This window comes from Nipponia nippon, unplaced genomic scaffold (assembly GCF_047370975.1).
Source record: "Nipponia nippon isolate SJK-2023a ecotype South Korea unplaced genomic scaffold, ASM4737097v1 scaffold_5, whole genome shotgun sequence".
NCBI classification, from domain to species: Eukaryota; Metazoa; Chordata; class Aves; order Pelecaniformes; family Threskiornithidae; genus Nipponia; species Nipponia nippon.
In genome coordinates, this window is record NW_028262369.1 from 18,247,093 (window position 1) to 18,270,000 (window position 22,908).

The following is a 22,908-nucleotide window of genomic DNA, read 5'->3' on the forward strand; positions in this document are numbered from 1 at the left end:
TAAAGCTATGTGATTATGGGATAATTGAGCTTTTAATGGGGAATGAGTTACAACTTGAATCAGAAGAAATACTGCCATTACATAGTATATAAGCACATCTAAGAATAATGACTTAGTCTTCAATTTTCTAAGTTGCTGTTCTTATGAATAACTTTGTCCAACTTTCTTTTTTTTGGGGGTGGGGGTAGTGCCAGAACAAACAAAGACAAGTGTAAGCCAGCCTCAGCCTGTCACCTCTAACGGCACTTCCACAGTAACCAGCACTAATAATAATGCCAAGCGGGCCACAGCCAACAGTCAGCAGCAGCAGACCTTGCCTCGATACCCTCCTCGTGAAGTACCACCGCGATTTCGACACCAGGAACAGAAACAGCTTCTGAAACGAGGTCAGCAGTTACCAGTTATAGCTGCAAACCTGGGATCTACTCCTAAAGTATTAAACGGCCAGTCAGGAGGCAGCACTGTCACAAATAAACAGCCAGTGACCAACGGAGAAGTGCCGAACAGCAGCAAAAAACAGCCAGGTGAGGGGGAGGTACCTTGTTTTCCTTTAACTAAAATTGAATAGTTTAAATTCAATATTCAGTGAAATATTTGAGCTAATATTATTTGACCTTTAAATGTAAGCTGTAGCATGATGAGATATTTTCCTGTGTCATAGCTTAATGTTACAGGGTGGTTTCAGCCATCTTTGTGCAAGTTTTGTACTGAAACTTAAGACATCTTAGTTACTCACTGTTGCCAGTGGTGTACAATAGACATGTCTGTTTCTGAACAGATGTTGAAGCCAATATGACCACTGCTATGTTCTGAATTTCCAGTCCTTATCCTAATAATTGATCCAAGCATGATCATGTACAAAGCATCTTTTTTGCATCCAGTTTTGATGCACAGATCTCACAAGGAAGAGTCAGACAGTTCCCAGAGTGTTCTGAACAGCATCTCAAGACTTTTTTTTTTTCTTTTTCCTCCTTCGTATCTAATGATATAGATAGGGTACAGCTTGTTTAGAATATCAGAATTGCTTTTTGTTGTTAGGTCAGAGTTTTTCTTTGTTCATCTACCTGAAGCTAGGTTGTCTTACAAAATGGATCAACCTTTACTTTTATTACTATTAGTACTAAAGTATAGTTATCCTTTATTATTTTGGCTTGTTATGCATTCTCTTCAAGTACCCTTTTAAAAGTAGTAAACTTATCTGTTACATGTGCATAATTTGCCATTCAGTGAATGTACTAGCATGCAGTTCAGCAGATTTTTTCAGGCCAATAAGAGCAGTCTGTTTTTGGCTGGAAACAAGTAACTTTCCTTGTAGGGATCTAGGTTTTCAAAGGGATTTGGTATTAATGCATGCTAACACTTAATACGTTGGACAAATGCTTTCTTATTTTTATACTTGTATTTATTTTTTTACGTGCACATAGCAGTGATGTGCACTATCCCACAGATAGTTTCTTCTGAAACTTTACTGAATTCCCAGTGTTTCTCAAAATTAGTGTTTTGTACACTACAAAGGATGTGACTCCTAGCCTCTTCAGTTACAAAAAAGATTTCTGGAAAATAGCCTTGATATTTCGAGTTTTAGTTAAATTTTGAGCTGTTCTGATTACTGAATCTTGAAGAAGCAGTATTTAAAATGAAAGTAAACAATCAAAGCATTGGAAGCAGTTTATCCACGTGCCCCTTGAAGAACGTTTCTGATATTACTTTCCAGTATTATTTTTGTAATGTACTGATAGAACTCTTTACTATTCCAAGAAGTGATATTTAAGCAGTTAATTTTTTTTTTTACTTCACCTGTATAATTTAGTTCCTGTCTATAGTCAGGTTTAAAGTAACCTTTCATATACTTGCTTGCTTCTAAGATGAAACTTTTTCTCCAGCATTATCCTCTACTGGTCACATTGTGTGGTAGCAAGCAATGATTTAAATAAAAATTCACATGTAAACTACTCTAAGAAGTATTACTCTTTATACAACCTATTAAACCTCCTAATTGTATCCAGAGGGTTTTTTGAGTATACTGTCCTTCATTTCACTTCTTGTGAACGCCAGCCCGATGTTCAATTAGTTGGGTTTCCATTTGTGTATTGCATTCTTCCCAGTTTTGCTCAGTTTTGCTTGATTTTGTGTTGGTGTGGCTGGACAACCTTTAGGCTGGGAGATGGCAGCGTGTCCCTGTGCGGTGCTGCCACAACGCTGTACTTACTGCGGTTTGAATAATATGTTAATTATTGGAATAATATGTCTGCACGTCCAGCTGGTAGCTAAAAGGTTCCGAGAGCCTTTAGGGGAGAGAAGGGTTGGCCAAATCACTTTCCCAGCTTAAGAAAACGTTTGTATTGTCTGTAGCATCCTGTCAGTCACTGTACTGTCAGGTCTTTAACTGTGTGCTGTGCTCGGGGCGTCCCCGTGTGTGCAGGGTGGATGGGTCAGAACCGACAAGTGGGGTTGGAAGGCCAGGGTCTTGTTTCTCGGTGCTGTGTATCTGTATGCTTGAAAGATCTCTTTCCTCTAGTATAACCAGGAATAATGTCTGGTTTGGATGTTTCATCATGTTCTTTGAGAAATGTAGGTAAGGTGATAATGTAAAAGAAAATTTTTCAGTGCTGGATTTTTGTAATATTTTCAAAATCTTGTCTAATGAAGTGCCTGTGAGGTAATGTGGACGTGGCCATAGTCCAGCAGCATGCAAGAGTGATTTAATGTCTTTTGAGACCTTTGTATCTGAAAGGAAATACTACTGTCGCTTGCCTGTCTCAGTCTTAACTCACGCACTCTCCCTAGTTCCTCTTTGAGCCTCCAACGGCAACTTCTAGGTACTCTCCTTGTTGTTACCTCTGAAATTAAAAATCTCATGAAATTTGACGTATCTGTAGATCCCTTCCTGTTGAAAGAATATCCATATACAGGCCATTTGGGTTAACATTTTGTACTTTAATGGAATATCTTTGAAGATTGTTAAGTTCTTGACTTTTTTTTTAAAACATTATTTAATGGATATTGGGATTGATCTGTATTTTAGGGCTAAAATAAAAACTGCAGCTTGAAATGTTGAAATCAAAATTGCTGGAATCAGTAATGGCTCCAGTTGTTTTATCTGTCGTTCCCTGACAGACCCCGGAGTAGCATCTCTCCCCACTTCCAGCTGTGGTTATAACTGTTTGGTAGGTGCTTTGTAAAAGCCAGGGAACACAAGTACTGCTAAATTTGGAGTTTTCCTTTAGCTGCCCTGGCCACAGTAAGTTTTTAATTATATCAATGGTAAAAAAAAAAAAAAAAATCTCATGTTTTGTGTGGACAATCTTATCTTTTTAAAATTAACCTGCTTTGTTTAGAAGTAAAGCTTAAGAAGGGATAGTTGTGTGTTTTTTCTGCTGGTTTTAGGACATCTGGCATATATTTTTAATAAAGACACGTAAGTGAAGCTCATGCCACGTAGTACTTGTGAAACAGATACAGTCTTGTACCACGATGGTTATTTTAAGAAATCAACATAAGTAGCTCTTTATCAGAACGTTTTCATACCCAATTCAGTTGTTTGCTTTACTGGAATTTTCCCCATGTGTAAATTTCACATGAAAGGAAGGTCTTGAGTGCTGCCTTGGTGTGTTTGTTTGCCTCTGTACTTTGTAACACATTAGAATAGCCAGGTGGTTATTCCACAATGAAATGATTTATATAATGAACTAAAATATTTGCCAGCAGTAATTGCTTACAACTGTGGGACAGAACAAAACGGGAGAGCACCATCAGGCTCCTGGCGTTAGTCCAGTTACTTGGATTCCTCCTTTGACTTGAGTGGGTCTCGCTTTATCCTTGTGCATCCTGCAGCGGAGCTGCAAAATTATGTTACAGCCAGAGCCTTTGGAAAGAAAAGATTCTTCCTGTAACTTAAGCGCTTTTTCTTGGTTATTGCAGGAGTCAGGGAAGAAGTGAGTGGTTGGGATTTGCAGGCAGTTAGTGGTGCTGGAGGTTGACTTAATTTAGGAAATATTGCCTTAAATGTAACAGTTATGGTCTCCAACTGTAAAATTTGTGAATTTGAAACATGACTTTGATTTCATATGCTGCCTATAGGACACTTAGGAGGAAGAAGCTATGAAAGAGTGGTAAATGAAAGTTTTTGTTATGCATGCACTTAGGTTAAATCAAGAGTTGGACCGTACTTAGTTATTTCTGTTTGCTAAATCATGCAGCAAAATAATGACTTTCAGGTGGAGAAAGCATGCTGTTCAAAGAAGATAGATGAACTTGCTTAAGTTTCAGGGCTGACCTCTGAAATTCTAAGTTAGTACAGTCAAAAATTAACTGGTTTTGGTTTCAATGACTATAAATTCTTCCTCTTTTTATATAAATCAAACTTTTCAAATTAAGGACATGTTAAATTGGTTAATTAAATGCCAAATCTATAAAAACTAACTAGTAGTGGAAATATTTAGTAAAAGCAGCAAAATTGCTAATAATTAAATCTAAATGCTACGTGTAGAAAGGTGGATTTGCCGTCAGCGTACCTCTTCCCTGTGGCGTGCTCAGCTCTGTGAGTGAGGCAATTCAGCACTTGCTTGTCGCTAGCACGGTCAGTAAGATTGAGAGATGGCCCTTAAGGGAAACCTTTCCTGAAAAAGGGGTGCTAATAAATGGTTTAAAAGTAATGAGTGGTTTGGGGACTGTTCTCAAAGGGCTAGTTTACTTAAGTAACACTTCTGTACTTTTCTTGCCTTTTTTTTTTTTTTTTGTAGGCATGCCTCCCATTCGGGACTTGGTGAGCCACTCCCCTAACCAGTCAGGTTAGCTATTTAAATCTCACCTTTTTTTTTTGCACTATGTGTGTTTGTAGTAGTTATATGTTTCACACAATTTTGTCTTGATTTTTTTTTTTTAATTCTTCGGCTTATGTTTTTCAATAGTATGTGCTGTGTGAGTGACTGACTTAAGTATACTCTCTCTGTGCCATTCCATACTACATTTGGTTAAACATTTCAAAATTTCTAAAATACATCCAAATTCTTACCAAAAAGATGCTTCGACTATGTGGCACCTTAGCTTTAAAATACTAAGTGTCTTTTTTTTACCTTTATGCTTACATGTTAAATTGCCTCTTTGTGGTATTAAATAGAATAATTGTGCAAGGCTGTGCTTTATATCAGACACGTTTCACAGCACTGTGGAGGAAACCGTGCCTGGGGGCCTTTCTGTTTCGAATGCTGAGTTTATGCTGGTGTAGCACAGACGTGGAGGCCTACAGCTGTGTATGTTGTTTACTGGATATGATTGTGAAGAACACTTGTTTATTTTTAAGTAATATTTTTGAGTGAATGTGCTGTGTGAGGACTTGGGGACGTTCCGTATGAAGTGCTCTGGAGTAACGCAGGTAGTGGTGTAGGATGGTTTGTGCTGGCTCTGTTCCTGGCTGTGCCGTGTAACCGTCGGGCTGCTGTGGGCACAGCGCTTAGAAGAACGTTTCATGTTGCATCTCTTCTGTTTACATTGAAGACTGCTCTGAAAGGGCTGATGTTGGCCCTCCTCTCCTCTTCCCTCCCCTCTCTTGTGTTGAATTTGGCCACTTAGCAAGTCAGTGCAGCTTCTTCACGTGATGGAAAACTAACCTGAGGGTTCATCTTCTTCCCGTGGCTCAGCGAGCTGTTCTGATTCACCACAGTGCTGCAGGGGTGTTCGGTCCAGCACAAGTCGGGGTCAGAGCCCCTGCTGGGAGAGAGGAGAGGGAGAGAGAGAGTGCAGGATGGTCCCTTTGGGGAGAGCTGCCAGTTGTGCTGTTAGGCACAGAGGGACACCGTACCCTTGTCCTGGCAGCTTTCCTGTCCTGCGTTAACAGTTAGGAAACCATGGCGGAGGCAACAGCTACATTTACTGATTCTTGGGTTGGAGTACTTTAAGAAGACACAAACAGACTTCAAGACCTTTTTCTCTATAGCAGAGAAACAGATACGTGATGTTAGCAAACAGGTTTTATTTTTCTGGTTTTGTCGTTTTGTAATAAAGGTGCTTTTTAGCTTGTTTACGAAAAGCTAAAAAGCTTGTTTACTAAAATGCATTTTTTCATAAGGACTGAAGGACATAAGGACAATAATTGGGAAGGTATAGCATTGACAGTCTGTGGGTACCAGTATGTACTGGAACTGGAAAAGGAGACGGAGGGAGCAAGATTCAGGTATTCCTTAATTTACACTTCTCAGTCGTGTTGTTTCATTTAGACCATGTGATGGTACTTTAAAACAAACGAACTGCTTTAGAAAATACATATATAGTTTCCTGCAAACATTTCCTGCAGGGGTAACTCAAAGCTAGAAGGCATTATATTATTAAATAACAAATTATTGAAAAAACCTTAGCAGATCACTGAATTTTAAGAAACTCAGGTTTGTGTAAATTTCTTTTTGTCCAGGATTTAAACAGCAAAAGTTCAGTTGCAGCTTCTAAATGGTTTTGGGAAGAAAACCAAGGGTGGGCTGTTATTGGCTCATTTTGCTGTGCAGCAAATGTAGTATGTTGTCAGCGGTAATTTTTCGATTTTGAGGGTGTTTTTGTGGTATCTGCCAGATACGAAAAATCAGAGGTAATACCTTGCTTATTCAGTATTTGTATACTTAATCTCAGAAGTTCGTGGGTTGTGGAGATTCAGATAGGAATATTTCAGAACAGTGTCTCATACTAGAAATCACTAACACACATTTATGTCCAGGAAAAAGACTGCTAGTCCAGGTAGTTTTGCATGTAATGGGATAAAATTCTGGATGACTGGAAGTTAATCGTTATATGCTGTTTGTGTATTGGCTTGTTACAAACTGTGTATCACATCTAAATTAGTATAATAGAATTTTAATAAATACAAGTTTTCTTTTTATGTATTCTATTGCTGTGCAAATTAGGGTTTGTTTACTGTTTCACTCTGGCTTGTGGTCATAACCTGGATCTCTCTTTCTCCACACTGAATTCAGGCTGTTTGCCATCTGTATACTTTCGTGTTGTTTTTAAAATTGATCATGATATAGGGATGATGCTTATGTAATCAAGATTTTGTTTTGTTAGGGCAGCTTTTGACGCTGTTGATTCTCTTGTTCATGAGAGTGCAGGCAACTCTTAACTTTGAGTAGTCGTTTAATATAGGTTAAATGTCTTTTTTTTTAAATAGCAGCGCGAGGTTTGAAATCTTGGGTTTTGTTGGACAATTGCTCAGATACTACAGTGTTTTTTCTAGTAACGCATTAATAGGCGGTCCTGGGTTCTGTTCAGCTGAACAAATGTCTTCCAGTTCTCCCAAGGATGCTGTGTGGTTCTCATCTTCAAGACTGTGGAGCTGCCAGGCACTTGTAACTATTGCGGCACTATTTCTACCTGCCACAGGTCTTTTTGTACTAATCTCTGTTCCAAATTGCTGTGCCAGCATCCTTGTTTCTCATGTTGTAGTTCCTATGTGAAGCTTAATTGATTGCTTCCATGCTTGCAAGCTTCCATCATCCTGGTTGCTGGAGGAGCAGTGGGTGATCCCTGCTCTGTGCCGCTCCGAGCTACGTACTCTTGGAGGCAGGGTCTTTGGCTGGATCCTTTTTCACTGTAGGATGAATAATGTTGATATTGATTAAAAATTAATTAAAAATAGACCAAAACTTGTTGCGCATCAGTGTAATACTGAGCAGACTGGCCATAGTAACTTAAATGTAAGCTCTTTTTTTATTTGTTCTTTCCTGTTTCCTTATAGATCATCAAGGTCATAAATTCAAATAACGTAGCATTTAAAATTTGTTACTCTGATTTAAAAATGTGGGATTTTCTGCTTGTCATGGTGTTCTCAAATTCTTTTTGAGAGATGGAAACACTGAAATAAGGTCTCTTTTTAAATCTACGTCAACTGTGCTTCTCTTCAGATTGGCCAGTCAGGCTTACACACGGTAAACCACATGAACCCTTTCTGCGGTTGAGTTGGAGCACTAAGAATAGGCCCCCACTGAATGATCCCTGCATTTTAGAGCTGAGCTGTTGCCAAAAGTTGTATCTTGTATACGTTTTAACCTCTTAAGTAGGTGGCAATTTTGACTAACATTTTTAGTAGAGTAGTTGCAACTCAGTTGTTTGTGACTGAGCCGTAGGTAGGGGTTGGTGGGCATCAGAGTTTGGTGCTTCGGTGCTGGTGCAGGACTGGCACTCCTTGTAGCAGAGGGGAGGAGCTGGTGAGACTGGCAGCTTCCTTTCAGACTTCACAGTTAAGATGTATTTCTTGGAAACACAAGAGGCTTATAAATTAGTGTTACGTTTTTGAAGTAGCCAGTCTCTAAATGTTCTTAAAATAGCTTTTGAGAAAAATAAGGATTGATAATTGTAGCGTTTTGGTACTATTAGCCCTGTCTGTTAATATGAACAGGTACAATTTCATGAAGGTATTCAGGCAAAGTGACTGTACTTTTTTCTAGTCAGATGTAAGGCATGTGCTGTAAAAATCCGTTAAGAATGAGTAGGAACTATAAAACTTTCTTATTGTTAGGTACGTACATTTTGAATATTCTAAGTAAAAGCAAAAAAGGGAACAATACTAAGAAAAGTTGGCAGTTTCTCTTTTTAAAAACCTAAATGTTTTAATGGGCAGAGAAGCATAGTTTGCTACGTATAGAGCAATTGAGCGTACGCTAGTATGGTTTTTCTTTCAGTTCAGGCAAATACTAAGTAAAAAACTTCACTGACACGATGCACTTGTGTTCTGTTGCCAGCTTCATTGCTATTTTTCACATGCTTCACACTTTCATAGTTTCATCTTCTAGTGCACCTGTCTGACTATGTTTTGATGTAACAGTTGCAGGGGGGAGGTCTCTGCAGTAAAGCTTTGGACACATGAGACGAAAATTGATATCACTTATTTCATAGCAAATAGTCCATGGTGCACGTATTTAACCATGAAAACTTTATAAGTTAGTTAGGATGTATGTCATCTTATTCCCAGATATGATCAGCTTTTTTATTGAAAAAGAAACAGTAGTTCTTATATAAATGAAAATGAGAAGTGTCAGTTCAGCTACTGCATTTAAGCTGATTGGTCTTGTGGTTTTTGTATCTGATTGTTGTTGTGGAAAAGAAAGTATCTTAAATAATTTGTACTTAAGAAATCTTGTAGAATTTCTTTTAATGGGGGTGGGAGGGTGTGTGTTTCTCTGGCTATTGTCACATAGCAATTGGTTCTACTAGGTCAGTTTAATATCCTGTTTAGATTTCTGCCTTTCAGAATGTCTTTGATTTTATGTAGTATTTTAGTTTTTAATATGTATATGTTCTTACAAAATACCTTGTATGTGGTGATATAGAGTATTTGAAAAAAATTCTCTGGTAAAAAGAACTGTACCTTTAGAAGTGCTGCTTTGTGCTTTTCGTGAGAGTGCAACTTTGCATGTTGGTGAGAAGTGTTCTAGGTTATGCGTGTGGCAGTGTTCTGAACAGCTGTACTTGAAAGCTTTCTCTGTCATCTTCAGTGACTGTAGCGTTAAGCAAAATAATCCTTGGCTTAGTATCTTTATACATTATTTTTTTTCCCCCCCTCTTCTGTTTAACAAAGTAGTAATAGAAAATTTATAATAATGCTCTTGGACTTTCCTTCTTCTCTTTAGATCTGAACCACAGTGGTCTAGGATCCCATTATGAAAATTCTCACTGGGGACCAGTCTCTTCAAATAGTGACTCCAGCACAAACTGGGATAAAGTTATTGTAGACGGCTCTGACAAAGAAGCATGGCCATCAATCACTGGCAGTGACCCAGAGTTGACATCAGAATGTATGGACACTGACTCTGCCTCTAGCTCTGGGTCAGAGAGAAACCTCGTTATAATGGCTTCAGGGAGCACAGGTGGTGAAAATGATGGCATTCGAAATGGCATTGGACATGGTTCTCAAAATAAGTTTGTGGTTGGTAGCAACAGCAATAATGTGGGCAATGGAAGTATTAATGGGCCATGGGGTTTATCCCATGGAACCATAATAAGCACATGTCAAGTTTCTGTGGATGCTCCTGACAGCAAATCTGAAAGTAGCAACAATAGAATGAATGCTTGGGGCACCATAAACTCTTCATCAAATGGAGGGTTAAATCCAAGCACTTTGAATTCGAATGGCAACCATGGTGCCTGGCCTGTATTAGAGAACAATGGACATGCCCTGAAAGGGTCTGTAGGGAGTGGTAATCCTGGCACAAATATTCAGTGCAGTACCATAGGTCAGATATCTAATAGTCAGAGTATTAACTCTAAAGTGGGTGGTTCAGCCCATGGTTCCTGGGGAAGCCTTCAGGAAAATTGTGATTCTGAAGTAAATGGTACAAGGAAGGTTTCATTCAGTGGGCAACCTCAAAACCTTAACACTGAAATGAATGGACCAAATAACACTACTAACTTTATGACCTCTAGTTTACCAAACTCTGCTGGTTCAGTGCAGATTAACGAACTGCCTAATAATACAGGGCATGGGGCCTGGCGCGTGAGCACAATGAATCATTCTCAGATTCAGGCCTCTCCAGTTACAAATGGCACTTCCATTTCTCATCTTAGCAATGGTGAGACGAAAAATGGTGGATCTTATGGTACTACATGGGGTGCCTATGGTTCTAATTACTCTGGAGACAAATGTTCAGGCCCAAACAGCCAAGCTAATGGTGACACTGTGAATGCAACTCTAATGCAGCCAGGCATTAGCGGGCCTGGCAGCACTAACTTTCAAATCAACGGGAATAAAGGAGGAGGGGTATGGGAGGCAGGGACAGTCAACTCCCAGAATATGCCATGGGGTAATGGAAATGGTGCAAGTGCTGGCGGGAATAGAAGAGGATGGGGCAACCCTGCACAAAACACTGGCACTAACATTTCAAATGGAGAATGGAGTAAACTGCCTAGTAATCAGCATTCCAATGAAAGCGTGAATGGAAACAGCAGGAAGTTTACAAATGGATGGAAATCTACTGAGGAGGATGACCTTAACAGCCAGAGTTCTGCTGCTTCTCAGATAACTGAGCAGAACAGCGCATGGGCCAAAACAGGTACGGGGGACAGTGAAGGTAGCTCGGAGAGCACTGGATGCCATGAAGACAGAGTAACTACAGAAGGACAGAATCGCGAGAGAAGGAAAGTTGACCAGCATGCATTGCTCCAAAGTATAGTGAACAGAACTGACTTAGATCCACGTGTCCTTTCCAACTCTGGTTGGGGACAGACTCCAATCAAACAGAACACTGCCTGGGATACCGAAACATCACCAAGGGGTGAAAGAAAAACTGACAATGGGACAGAGGCCTGGGGAGGCTCTGTGACACAGACTTCCAGCTCAGGGGGGTGTGTGGATAGACCTAGCCCTAATAATAATGATACCTCATCTGTATCAGGGTGGGGAGATCCAAAGTCTGCTACAAGGTGGGGAGACTCCAAAGGGTCAAACAGCCAAGGGGGGTGGGAAGAAGATTCTGCTGCTACAGTAATGGTCAAGAGCAATCAATCATGGGGAAGTGGCAAAGAGGAAAAGTCATCTTGGAATGATGCACAGAAGATCAAACAGGGATGGGTAGATGGACAAAAGGCCAGCCAGGGTTGGGCAGTTTCTGCTGGTGACAGCTGGGGAGAGAATTCAAGAAGTAACCATTGGGGTGAGGCTAAGAAATCCAGTTCAGGAGGTAGCGATAGTGACAGATCAGTATCTGGTTGGAATGAGCCAGGTAAATCAAATTCTGTTACTTGGGGAGGTAATAATACAAACCCAAATAATTCTTCAGGATGGGATGAGCCTGCGAAGTCTAATCAGAACCAGGGCTGGGGAGACCCTCCTAAATCCAATCAGCCTCAAGGTTGGGGGGATTCATCAAAGCCAATCAACTCTCCAGAATGGAACAAACAAGATGTTGGCTCTTGGGGAGCACCATCTGCCACAAACAAACCCCCAGGGTCAGGCTGGCTGGGTGGGCCGATGCCGGCACCAGCAAAGGAGGAAGAACCCACTGGCTGGGAGGAGCCATCCCCTGAATCAATACGCCGTAAAATGGAAATTGATGATGGAACTTCTGCTTGGGGTGATCCAAGCAAATACAACTACAAAAATGTGAATATGTGGAATAAAAATGTCCCAAACAGTAGCAGCAGTTCAGACCAGCAAGCACAGGTACATCAGCAGCTACTGTCTTCAAGTGCCATGTCTAGCAAGGAGAGCAGTTCGGGTTCTGGTAAGACTTGGTTTTACGCAAGTTTGTGTTTTCTGTTAATTATAAAACAATTCTTTTGTTCTTGCTTGATATAACTATTTTAGTTTCAAAGTGGAAAGGGGAAGGTGCCAATGAAGTACTGTTTGTATTTATAAAAAAAAAAATACAGCAATGCTGGTAGACATTTGATATTTTTGTACTGATTGGAAGATCTGTTCTAGTTTTAAATAGCTTGAGTAATAAAGACTAGACAGCTCTACTTGAATTCTGGGCTGTGGGAACACAGAGAAAATATTTAAAATACTATCTGAGGAATGAAAGTATTTTTCTTCATTTGATTCTAAAACAGGTAAAACTTAACGTTGCCAAAGAGACCCCCCAAAAAAAGCATTGAGCTGCTACAGGGCAGAATGAAGGGTGATGGTTTTATATGGACTCAAGATCAGACTTTCTGATCTTGTAGTTTTGGGAGCAGTGAATAATGAATGATATTTGCAGACGAGCTTGCGTGGTGTTTTTGAAGTATTTTGTGCTCTGTCTCTTTTTCAGTTGCAAAGAGGAGTAGCTTAAATATAATGAGCAGCTCTTACGAATTTAATATCTTAGAAATTTCTATTATCAAAATGTAATTTTTTTACATATGAAATCTGTATTTTTGTGATTTTTTTCTTTATGGAACAGCTTACAGTTCTAATAATTACCTTCATACAAAATGTAAATGTGTACTAATATGCTTTTTCTTGTATGTTATGGATCTAGAAAAGACAAAACACTTGAGTCTCTTTAGATAGCTTTTAAAATCCTGTTTAAAAACATTTCAATAACTCATACTGCTTTAAAAAGGTTGGGGAGAGCCTTCTACTCCAGCCACTACTGTAGATAATGGAACTTCAGCGTGGGGTAAACCCATGGATACTGGTACTAGCTGGGGAGAACCCATCAGCGATGCAGCAGGCACCTCTGGCTGGGGAAACGCTTCTCTTGGTCAACAGGCTTCAAATAAACCTGGTGAGTGCTTTCTGCGTCATCTTTGAGTAAAAGGTATTTGAGGATGGTGAAATACCTCTATTTTTGAGGGCTTTACATTTTTGAGGGCTTTTTTTTATCTTGAAGTAAACATGAAGCTTAACTTGTGTTAAGGGCAGTCAGTTGCTACTGAAATGTTAACGTGCTGGACTTTTTCACAACCAGGGCCTAAATCTATGCAAGACAGTTGGTGTGGAGATGATATGCCATTGACAGGCAGTCGTCAGACCAGCTGGGAGGAAGAGGAGGATGTAGAGATTGGAATGTGGAACAGCAGTTCTTCACAAGAAGCTAACCCATCTTTAAATTGGCCACCGTATATGAAAAAAATGCCCACAAAGGTAATGAGGAGGTTACGTCAAGGTTTTTGCACTGTTGGCATTTCTACAAGCTAAGTCAGAACAGATTGCTGCGCTGAGTGGAGTATCATTAAGCTTTAGTCTTCATTCATAACATTTTATGATGTAATTTAAGCAGTAGGTGGTAAACATCTTCTGAGTGTGACAGGAATTCCTTTCTATTTTTAAGGGAATAATGAAAGGTGGAAATAAGCAAGACGAAACATGGATCAATCCATTCATTAAGCAATTCACAAATCTCAGTTTTTCAGTAAGTATTTGTCTTTACCTGGTTTTACTGCCTTCTTACAGTGCTAGTTATAATGCACAAAGATTAAAATGCTTAATTGCATAGTGTTCATTTTCGTAGTATTTTTCTTTTTACTTCTGTTTGTCTCCTCTGTCACCCATCCCTTTCCTTTGCATCCTCATTACAAAAAGACCTATTTATTGATGAAAAGTGCTTTTGTAAGCGCTACCCAGGTATTCATCCAGTAGTCTGATGTTTTACTTAATGTTAGATATGCATTTTGATGAAGGTACCTGCTTTCAATTGGGTAACAACTAAAGGGAGAAAATCCTTTAAAATAGCATCTGATTTGTCTCGATTTTTTTTTTTCTTGCAGGTTTGAATTGAAATAGTATATAGGAATCTCTTTGTTTTAGCTTTTAAAAATATTATTATTAAATAATTATGATTCATTTTATTACTTCAGAGAGAATCACCAGAAGAAACCATACAGAGCAATAAGATGGACATGTCTGGAGGTAAGAATAGGAGAACCTAGCTGGGTTTTATTGCTTTCCTTTCCAGTCTCTCTTTTAGTTCATATCCTTCTGTAAATTACTTTTTAAAAACTATATAATATATATAGTTATAGCCATATATAGTTAAATATGTTTCCCTAAAGAAAAGGAATACCCTTGTAGAGAAAAAAAAAATTGTGCATGTGAGTAATGCTACACACCTGAATCACCTGGTTGCTATAGTAATATTATCCATAAATCAAGCTAAGCTAACACATATTTAGCTGACATAAAAGAATGTGTTCAGGGTGTGGTGAGTTTGTTTCTTGTAATATAAGTATCTAGATTGCCTTCTGGATACTTTCACTATATATAAACAGAAATGTTCCAAATACCGTACTCGCTCATTGTGGTTTGTTCTTGGAAACACATTTTCAGTTCTAAGAACTAAATTAATACTGAACAATTATTTTAGAAACGTTTAAACCTGAGTGTAAAATGACTTGTGAGCAGTTTTATTTTTATTAGAATCCATTGACATAATCATAACAGATTCCTCTAGCAAATAAAAAGTAGTGTAATTCTTTAATACATTAATAAAAATATATTATAATGGTAGAATATTTAATTGAAAGTAATTGTAGCATTGTAGTTTTAATTGTAGTTGCACTCTTTTTATTCATGTTTAAAATTGGATATTTTCACTTTTGGGCTCATAGTCCATTGTGTAAATAAACTGTTCTTTGAATTTTAGATTTTAATATTAATGGCAAGCCTCATTTCAGTTATTTCGATTTTTAAAATTTGAATTTAAAACATCTGCTTGGAAAGTAGTTCTCTTGCACTGCATGCAGTGCAGTATTAAATGGACTCCTTTATTACTGCTTATATTTTGATCTTCTAGCTTGCCTAGTGGAATTAATGATAAAAGATAATTTGTTTTTAATAAACACAAATACTTTAAATTTGTGAGGTGCTTTTTTTTTTAGCTAAATAGTTTTTTTTCTTAACTGAATCAAATTAAAGGGCCTCTGAAACATTACACAAATGTAGGGGATGTGATAAAGATACTACTTCAAAGCCAAGACAATGCTTATTGCTACTAAAAAAAAGAAGTGGCATTCATACTGGAAACTCAACTTTAAACAATTACACTTTCTTGTTTTTAAGAGAAAACTGAGAATAATATTTTTGTGAAGCCTAGCAAAATCTGTTGACGCTTTGCTGATTCCAAGTTTTAAGTTGTCTGTAACCATTGCTTCATAGTGTTTCCTTTCCCTTTTCAGTAAAGCCCAGAGAGTTGAAAGCCAAACTGATGTTTTGTTAGTATCTAGCTTAACAGCAATACTAGTTCAGCCCTTCATAAGCACGAACTGGTTTCTTGTGTATCTGGAAAACTGAATAATCTTTCATTCAATGTTGTAGTCACATCTCTCACCTTTTCTTAGGGTTATTGCAAGATAAGCGAATAGAGATGGATAAGCATGGCCTCAATGTTGGAGATTACAATCGTGTGGTTGGAAAAGGCCCTGGTTCTCGTCCTCAAATTTCCAAAGAGTCTTCCATGGATCGCGGTCCTTACTTCGATAAGGTTAGTAGGTGTCTTACTGGTGGACACTTCTAAACTTCTTTGACTCTGCATTCTAAGTAGTTATTTGTGTGCTCCTTAGCTTTCTGCATTTAGTGGAGAGGAAAATTAGGGCTTTCTTATTAATCCATGAGATATGTTTTGTTCTTTTTAACTTACTGATATATAATACTAAGCACTTTCTGTAGCCCATTTGCAGTGCAAATGACTAACCTGATCTCTTTTGTTTTCTGCCTATTTCCTGCTGGTGCTGGACTGTCATGTGACTCTTCCCTTCTGTTCCTGGCAATGGTTTCTCCCTTCTGCTTGCTTGCTGGCTGGTTGTTGCGCATCGGTTTGTCTGTCCAATCAGGATGGCATTGTAGCAGACGAGTCCCAAAACATGCAGTTTATGTCCAATCAAAACATGAAGCTTCCCCCTTCAAATAATGCACTACCTAACCAAGCCCTTGGCTCCCTAGCAGGGCTGGGTATGCAAAACTTGAATTCTGTTAGACAGGTAAGGCTGTGTGCATATCCTTGGCATGTTACTTGACAGCATTTAATACCTTTTGATATAACATCCTAGCTACCTATGTGATTGATATGTGTTTAACTTCTAATTCAAATGTATAGGGGTGGGAGAAGCAGCAGAAGAGGTTTATTGTCGCTAACTGTCCATCCTTTCCCCAGAATGGCAATCCCAGTATGTTTGGTGTTGGTAATATAGCAGCACAGCCCAGGAGCATGCAGCAGCCTCCAGCACAACCTCTTAATTCATCTCAGCCTAATCCACGTGCTCAAGTGCCTCCTCCATTACTATCCCCTCAGGTAACTGAGTACAGAAAACATTCTGTGTATAAACTGCCAAAATGCTGCTTCAGAAAATTGTTTTTTGTTTATTGGTGATAACAATAATGTTATCACATTATTATTATATCACATATTATTATATCACATCAAAACAATAATGTTTTGTTTAATGGTGATATTTATTCTGTAAATATTTGAAAACACATTTGGCTTGACGAGTGTTTCAGAAACTAGGCAACTGTTGACCAGAGGTTATAATATTCTTTATCTAGTACAACTAATTGCATGTTACTGTCAGTCACTCTTCATACTGGTCCCTTTTGCAGGTTCCAGTATCATTACTGAAGTATGCACCAAACAACGGTGGCCTGAGCCCACTTTTTGGCCCACAACAGGTAGCCATGTTGAATCAACTGTCCCAGTTAAACCAGCTTTCTCAGATCTCCCAGTTACAGGTAAGCTAACAAAGCTAGTCGCTCTGTGTTCTGTTTGAAAGTCTAAGTAGAGACTTACGTCAGCTATAAACTGTTCTTAAAAAAAAACACCACAAAACACTGTCTCCTAGCGGTTGTTGGCTCAGCAGCAAAAAGCGCAGAATCAAAGAAGCATGCCTTCTGGTGGTCGTCAACAGCAGGAGCAGCAGGTAAATAAATACGTTTATTATTAACTTCTCAAACTATCTTTAAAAACTGTTTTTTCATCCTGAGCTGCATTTCTTGTTATAAATGGTATTAAGGTGTGCAAGAGTGAATGGGATTTTGACAAGCTTTAAAGGAGTGATTTAGCTTAGTGCTGGGTTTCGCTGTGCTAAGATGCACGGAGCACAAAGATGCATTTCATTATCTTTCTTTAAATGTGGAAAAGCATTTGCCTATTTATATTGTAACTGCTCTGTTTTTTTAAGGGTCGATCTCTTAGTATGCAGCAACAGATGATGCAACAGTCCCGTCAGCTTGATCCAAACCTGTTAATGAAGCAGCAAACTCCACCCTCTCAACAGCAGTCACTCCATCAACCCACCATGAAATCTTTCCTTGAGAATGTCATACCCCATGCTACTCCTGAGCTACAGAAAGGGCCATCGCCAATAAATGCATTCAGCAGCTTCCCTATAGGTGGGTTTCGCCATGCTAATTTCATACAGTCAGTTAATGCTTATGTGACACACAGCCTTTCTTTTCATGTTGCCTGCCTCCTCTGAAAACAATAGTGATTGTCATCCTGTTAGCACTTATGATTTTAATGGAAGTAGTAACTCTTTGTGGGGCTTATCCAGTTATCTTTGTTCACCAAAGAACTTTTTTCACAAGGGCGCTCATTCCCAGAAGTGACTGTATTTCAGTGCAAAATGCTTTACATTCTTAAAGAATGTCTGTCTCCCTTCATTTCTTTTTTATCCTCTGGATCCCAAGGATGATACGAAGTCCTTTTGCAGTTATGATTCCTGGAGCTAAAGGACTTTTAGAAGTAGAATCCAGACAAAGAATCCATTGATGTGATCTGATTTCTTTAGATATTAAAAATGTTTTCAATGAATCTGGAATTGCATAGGTAGAACGAAATGTTAGTTTCCCTTTTAGTGGTTTTGTCCAGGAAAGAAAGCTTTTAGCTCTGCATTTTTAAAGAATGGTTGTCTCATTTCAGGCAAAATGTCTGAACATTTATAAATACAAACATCTCCTGTTTCTTTCTCCCTACATTTCCAGGCTTCTGTCCAATTTCTACTTCAGAAATTCCAGGCTTGTATATTTTCTCCTTACTTTAGGTCCCTTTTTAATGCTATCTTATACTTACTACAACTGTATACCATTTATCTCTTGTTCCTTATCCCTATTTTTTTCCTCCTCTTCAGTTTGCTTTTCTTCTACGTTACTCTAATCTGGTCGTTTCTGTTGGGCTGATTTCCTTTGCATTCTCATCGCCCTTTGTAGAAAAGTTTGTTTAACAGAGACTGCTGCTGAAATCCTTGTGCTTATAGGTGGAGTGTTATGGAGCCAGTGGGTCGGTGCAGGCCATGCTGTTGCACTGCATGTGGCACACTAGAATTCTGCTTGTGGCCAGTCTTAAGTCCAGGCTGCTGCTTAATAGTTGCTGCTGATGATTGGCATCGAGATCTAACTACTGCTTTCATTCAAAGGGCAAGGCATAAAAACGAAGTTTGTTTAGCTATTAGATACACTATGTTAGGCCTAATGAAAGGAATATTTAACTTTCTAGCCAAACTTCATGCTGAGTAATTGCATCCTGCCTTCGTTAGGTTCCTTTCTGTTTCATTTCTTGAGTTGAATTATTGTATACTATTGTTAAGTAGCTGCTTTCTCACCTTAATCATTGCCACACTTCAGGAACCTGCAGTATACGTAAGATTGCTTTGAGATCCCTCAGGAATCTGCTGCAGTATACATAAGAATTCTTTGGGATCCCTTTGGAGTAGTACTGTATAGTGATGTAAGCAAGTGGAGCCACACTTAGTCCGCTAATAAAAGCTTAAGGGTAGAAATAATAGATTGCTGGAATTTCTTCACCCTTTAGTGAAAAATTGAGTCAAGAGGAGTATTGGTAGCATCCTCCAAGTGTACAAAGTATAGTAGCATAGTCATGTGAGAAAGAGCTGAACTTGCCAAGTTATCTTCTGGAAAGTCTTGTAGGTATGTTATTTTCTCCATGTTCTAATATTAGCGTCAGGAGACCTAGCAACAAAAGGAGGGAAGTCCTGTTTACATTCTGGGGAACCGAATTTGTTGAGATTCACTAGATATTTGTTCATCAAAAGCAGAGATTGGGGGTGGGTGCTGCAGTCACATCCTGATTCATTTACAGAATTAAGTATTTCTAATATTAAAAATACTGTTTTCTGCCAAATAGTGAGTATAGCTGAAAAATACAAAATCTTGCACAGTTGGATATGAAAAATTACTTTTGGGAAGACTGTTTTAAATTCTAGATTATGTCCAGGGACTGATGTTCATCCATCAGTCTGTAGGTTTCAAATATGGAGCTATGGACATGGATCTGTGCCTGCTGAGGGGCTGGCATTAACCTTATCAGCTACATGTACCTATTTGCCAGCTTGTGGTCTTTGTAACCCTTCTTTTAGAGGTCTGTCTTCCGCAAGCTTCTTCAGAGTTAGAAGAAAGGTGGTGGTTGTGTGCAGGTTATTGCTCTGACAACAGCAGAAGAGAGGTGTCAGAAACTGGATTGATTGGACTTTTCCTTTTTTCTGTTTCAGCTATTGATCGTTGTTATATTTCTTAAAACTCAGCTGTCCTGTTACAAGGCACTTTCTCTGAGGCTTTTCAAGGGGCTGCTTTTCTGACATCAACATCTGCTTATGCCTTCAAGAAAAACAAACAGAAAAACCCAAACAAACAAACAAAAACCCAAACCAGCTTCTGCATGGCAGTGAATATCGACTTAGGAACAAAGCTAAGCACTAGTTTCCAGTGCTGAATGAAGGTGTTTCTAGTAGAGATTTGAGAAGTTCCATGTGTGTCTCTGGCCCTAAGTTAAAACATTGTAGTGGTTTATTTTCAGAAATGAAGTAAGTAGATCTGAAAGGCTGGAAATGTAACCAGGTGTGGTTGTGAATTAAGGACTCCTACAGACCTGGAAAGAGAGCAGGCATGCCGAAGTCAAAAGTGTGGGCATGTTGTTCAAGCTCAGAGTAGCTGGTTCTCACAGGTATTTGGACTGATTTGGGTTGGCATTGTGTTGATTCTCTGGCAGATAAACGTTTTGAAATACAGACAACAACTTAGAACAGATGAAGACAAGTTTTGTTTGTTTTCTCTTACTGAGGTTTTAATACAGTGTGAACGGGATAAATGGAGGAGGGGAGTAGTATTACTTGTGCACTTCCAACGCAAAGTACTTACCTATCTGTGCTAGTGTGGTTCAGAAGCTGGAAAGATGTCCTGTTGAACAGCCCCAAATAAGAGTGGCAATGATGTGGTAACTGCAGATACCAATACATAACTTGTGCTGAATAGGGATGAGTTACAGACACGCCCTCCTGCTGAGAAAAGCGTCGGTTATAACTGAGCATAGCTCTTCAAAGTACAGTACTTCTACTTTGTACAGGTGAAATCAGTTGTTGTGCTGGTGCTAGACCGGGGTTAGAAATGCCACATTTTTTAGATGTTTACGTTTTCGTTTCTCTAACTTCCTCAATTGCTTCTTCCACTGACATTTTTGCATGAAGACATCAGCTGAGAACTTCAGAGTGCTTTGCATTGCTTAGCTTAGCTTCTGTCTATAGTAAGTTCACTGTATTAAATGCTAGAATGTTTTTCAAAAACAGAGACTTGGAAGCATGTAATAACCATAGTAATATGTTCTTAAATGTTTATTAGGACAATAGTGGTAATTAGCAGAAGAAAACATTTAGTCTGTATTTCATAAGCTACATATGTTTTTAGGAATGAACTCAAACTTGAATGTAAACATGGATATGAGCAGTATTAAAGAGCCACAATCTCGATTAAGGAAATGGACTACAGTAGACAGCATTTCTGTGAACACATCATTAGATCAAAACTCCAGCAAACATGGTATGTTAAATGTGTCATTAAGTAGCATTTGGCATTACACATCATATTTTCACATTCTATGTATAAAATGCAGATTTGCTTTATTTAAGCCTGTAGTTGTAACTCCTGTTGTTTGTGTTGCTTGTAGCTGTCAGAATTTGTATTGTGTTGTCTGTGCCAAACTTGCTGCTTATCTTGTACAGCAGCCCATAGCTTTCTTGAATGTTTTTACTTACAGAAGTGATCTTGTGATGAGATTTAGTAGAAACGTGCAGAATTCTTTTTTTAACTAGACTGTTCTTTAAGTATGACTATTGCTGCTGGCTTTACCTTCATCTGGATTGGAATGCTTCATATATGTCTAAACCAAAAGCTTTAGATTTTCTAGCTCTCTTCCCCCCCCCCGCTGGCCTTAAGGTGATTTATGGGGATTTAACTCTGTGTGCCAGGCATTCTGGTCATGTCTGACATTTTTAGTTACAGGTTTTGGTTATGAATGTGTACGTTTGCATTTTAAAAATGGGGAGAGCTTAGAAGGGATAGACTAGTACCATTGCTGTACTTAGTTTTAGAGGAGACGGACTTGGTTGCTTAATATCTTAATATTTCATTCCAGTAATCAGGATTCATATGACATTTCAACTGTTTCAGTTGCTTGAAATCTCACCCAGTTAAAATTTGAGTCTATAGCACAAAGATTCTGTGTCTAAAGATAGTTCTAAAATGTCTCCAGTCTCCTATTACTGTTCAGTCTTCAGATTGTTTGGATATTTTTAGATTTGTCAGCTGTTTTACTACTATGAAATTACTTGCTGCCTTAAGCATCTAGTGGAGATATCCTGCTACTACACTTCTGAACTTGATCTGATTGTTACAGATGAACAGAAGTCAGAAGTGTTGGTATTACTTTAGTTGTGGGTAATGTTTTCTGGGTAGTATTGGGAAGTTGATTATTTGAACTCCATATTGCATTGACTCACTAGTCAAAGTCATTTATTCCCTCAGAACTGTAGAATATCTTTGACTTTGCTGTGTAATAACTTTTAAACTTCTCCTTACAGGACTTGCACAGAATCAAATAGATTGTGTACAGTGCTTTCATTCCTTGCTCTGCCTCCAGTGATTTTTATTGTTTTTTTCCCCCTCCCAGGAATATGAGTAGAATATACAGAGCTTTGCAGTAGCTAAAGATCCTTCAGATTTTGTAGATGTTTCTTCCAAGGGCCCTCCCATCACAGAATATATTCACTACCCCTGTTATCCAGTTGGAGTCTTGCTCTTACCCTCTTGAATGAATATTTTACTTAAATTTAATTAGTATGCTATTTTAATGAGATGATTTTGTGGGAGATTCTTCTTATGGTTTTCTCCTGAATTATTCAGAGACATTTCATTTTAAATTATATAATCCTGTATGACTTCCTATATAACTTGACATCATAAGAGGGCAGTTTGCTGCTACATATTTCATGAATGCTTTACATGGGCATGGTTTTATACATAGACAGGTGTATAAAAATACAAAAATTGGCTATGAAAAATATTTGATGACTTTTTTTTTTTAATTAGGTGCTATTTCAAGTGGTTTTAGGCTGGAAGAGTCTCCATTTGTTCCATATGACTTTATGAACAGCAGTAATTCACCAGCCAGTCCTCCTGGATCTATTGGGGATGGCTGGCCCCGTGCCAAATCGCCTAATGGCTCTAGC

General features: G+C 38.6%; 1 protein-coding gene across 12 annotated transcripts in view; it reads left to right on the forward strand.

Moving 5' to 3' along the window:
• Positions 1 to 22,908, forward strand: part of TNRC6A (trinucleotide repeat containing adaptor 6A) — a 54,336-nt gene that overhangs the window by 25,745 nt on the left and 5,683 nt on the right. For 6 of the 12 annotated variants that reach the window (XM_087730361.1, XM_087730362.1, XM_087730365.1 and 3 more), the window contains 14 exons: positions 189 to 524; positions 4,743 to 4,790; positions 9,612 to 12,200; positions 13,023 to 13,187; positions 13,371 to 13,546; positions 13,734 to 13,814; positions 14,260 to 14,311; positions 15,739 to 15,881; positions 16,551 to 16,688; positions 16,997 to 17,125; positions 17,236 to 17,313; positions 17,575 to 17,785; positions 21,089 to 21,220; positions 22,769 to 22,908. The exon at positions 22,769 to 22,908 is cut by the window's right edge and continues 19 nt beyond it. In XM_087730361.1, the coding sequence (XP_087586487.1) occupies positions 189 to 524; positions 4,743 to 4,790; positions 9,612 to 12,200; positions 13,023 to 13,187; positions 13,371 to 13,546; positions 13,734 to 13,814; positions 14,260 to 14,311; positions 15,739 to 15,881; positions 16,551 to 16,688; positions 16,997 to 17,125; positions 17,236 to 17,313; positions 17,575 to 17,785; positions 21,089 to 21,220; positions 22,769 to 22,908 (4,418 nt within the window). Of the gene's footprint in view, positions 1 to 174; positions 525 to 4,742; positions 4,791 to 9,611; positions 12,201 to 13,022; positions 13,188 to 13,370; positions 13,547 to 13,733; positions 13,815 to 14,259; positions 14,312 to 15,738; positions 15,882 to 16,550; positions 16,689 to 16,996; positions 17,126 to 17,235; positions 17,314 to 17,574; positions 17,786 to 21,088; positions 21,221 to 22,768 lie in introns of all 12 variants that reach the window. The other 6 variants (XM_087730368.1, XM_087730364.1, XM_087730366.1 and 3 more) reach the window with 4 other exon arrangements.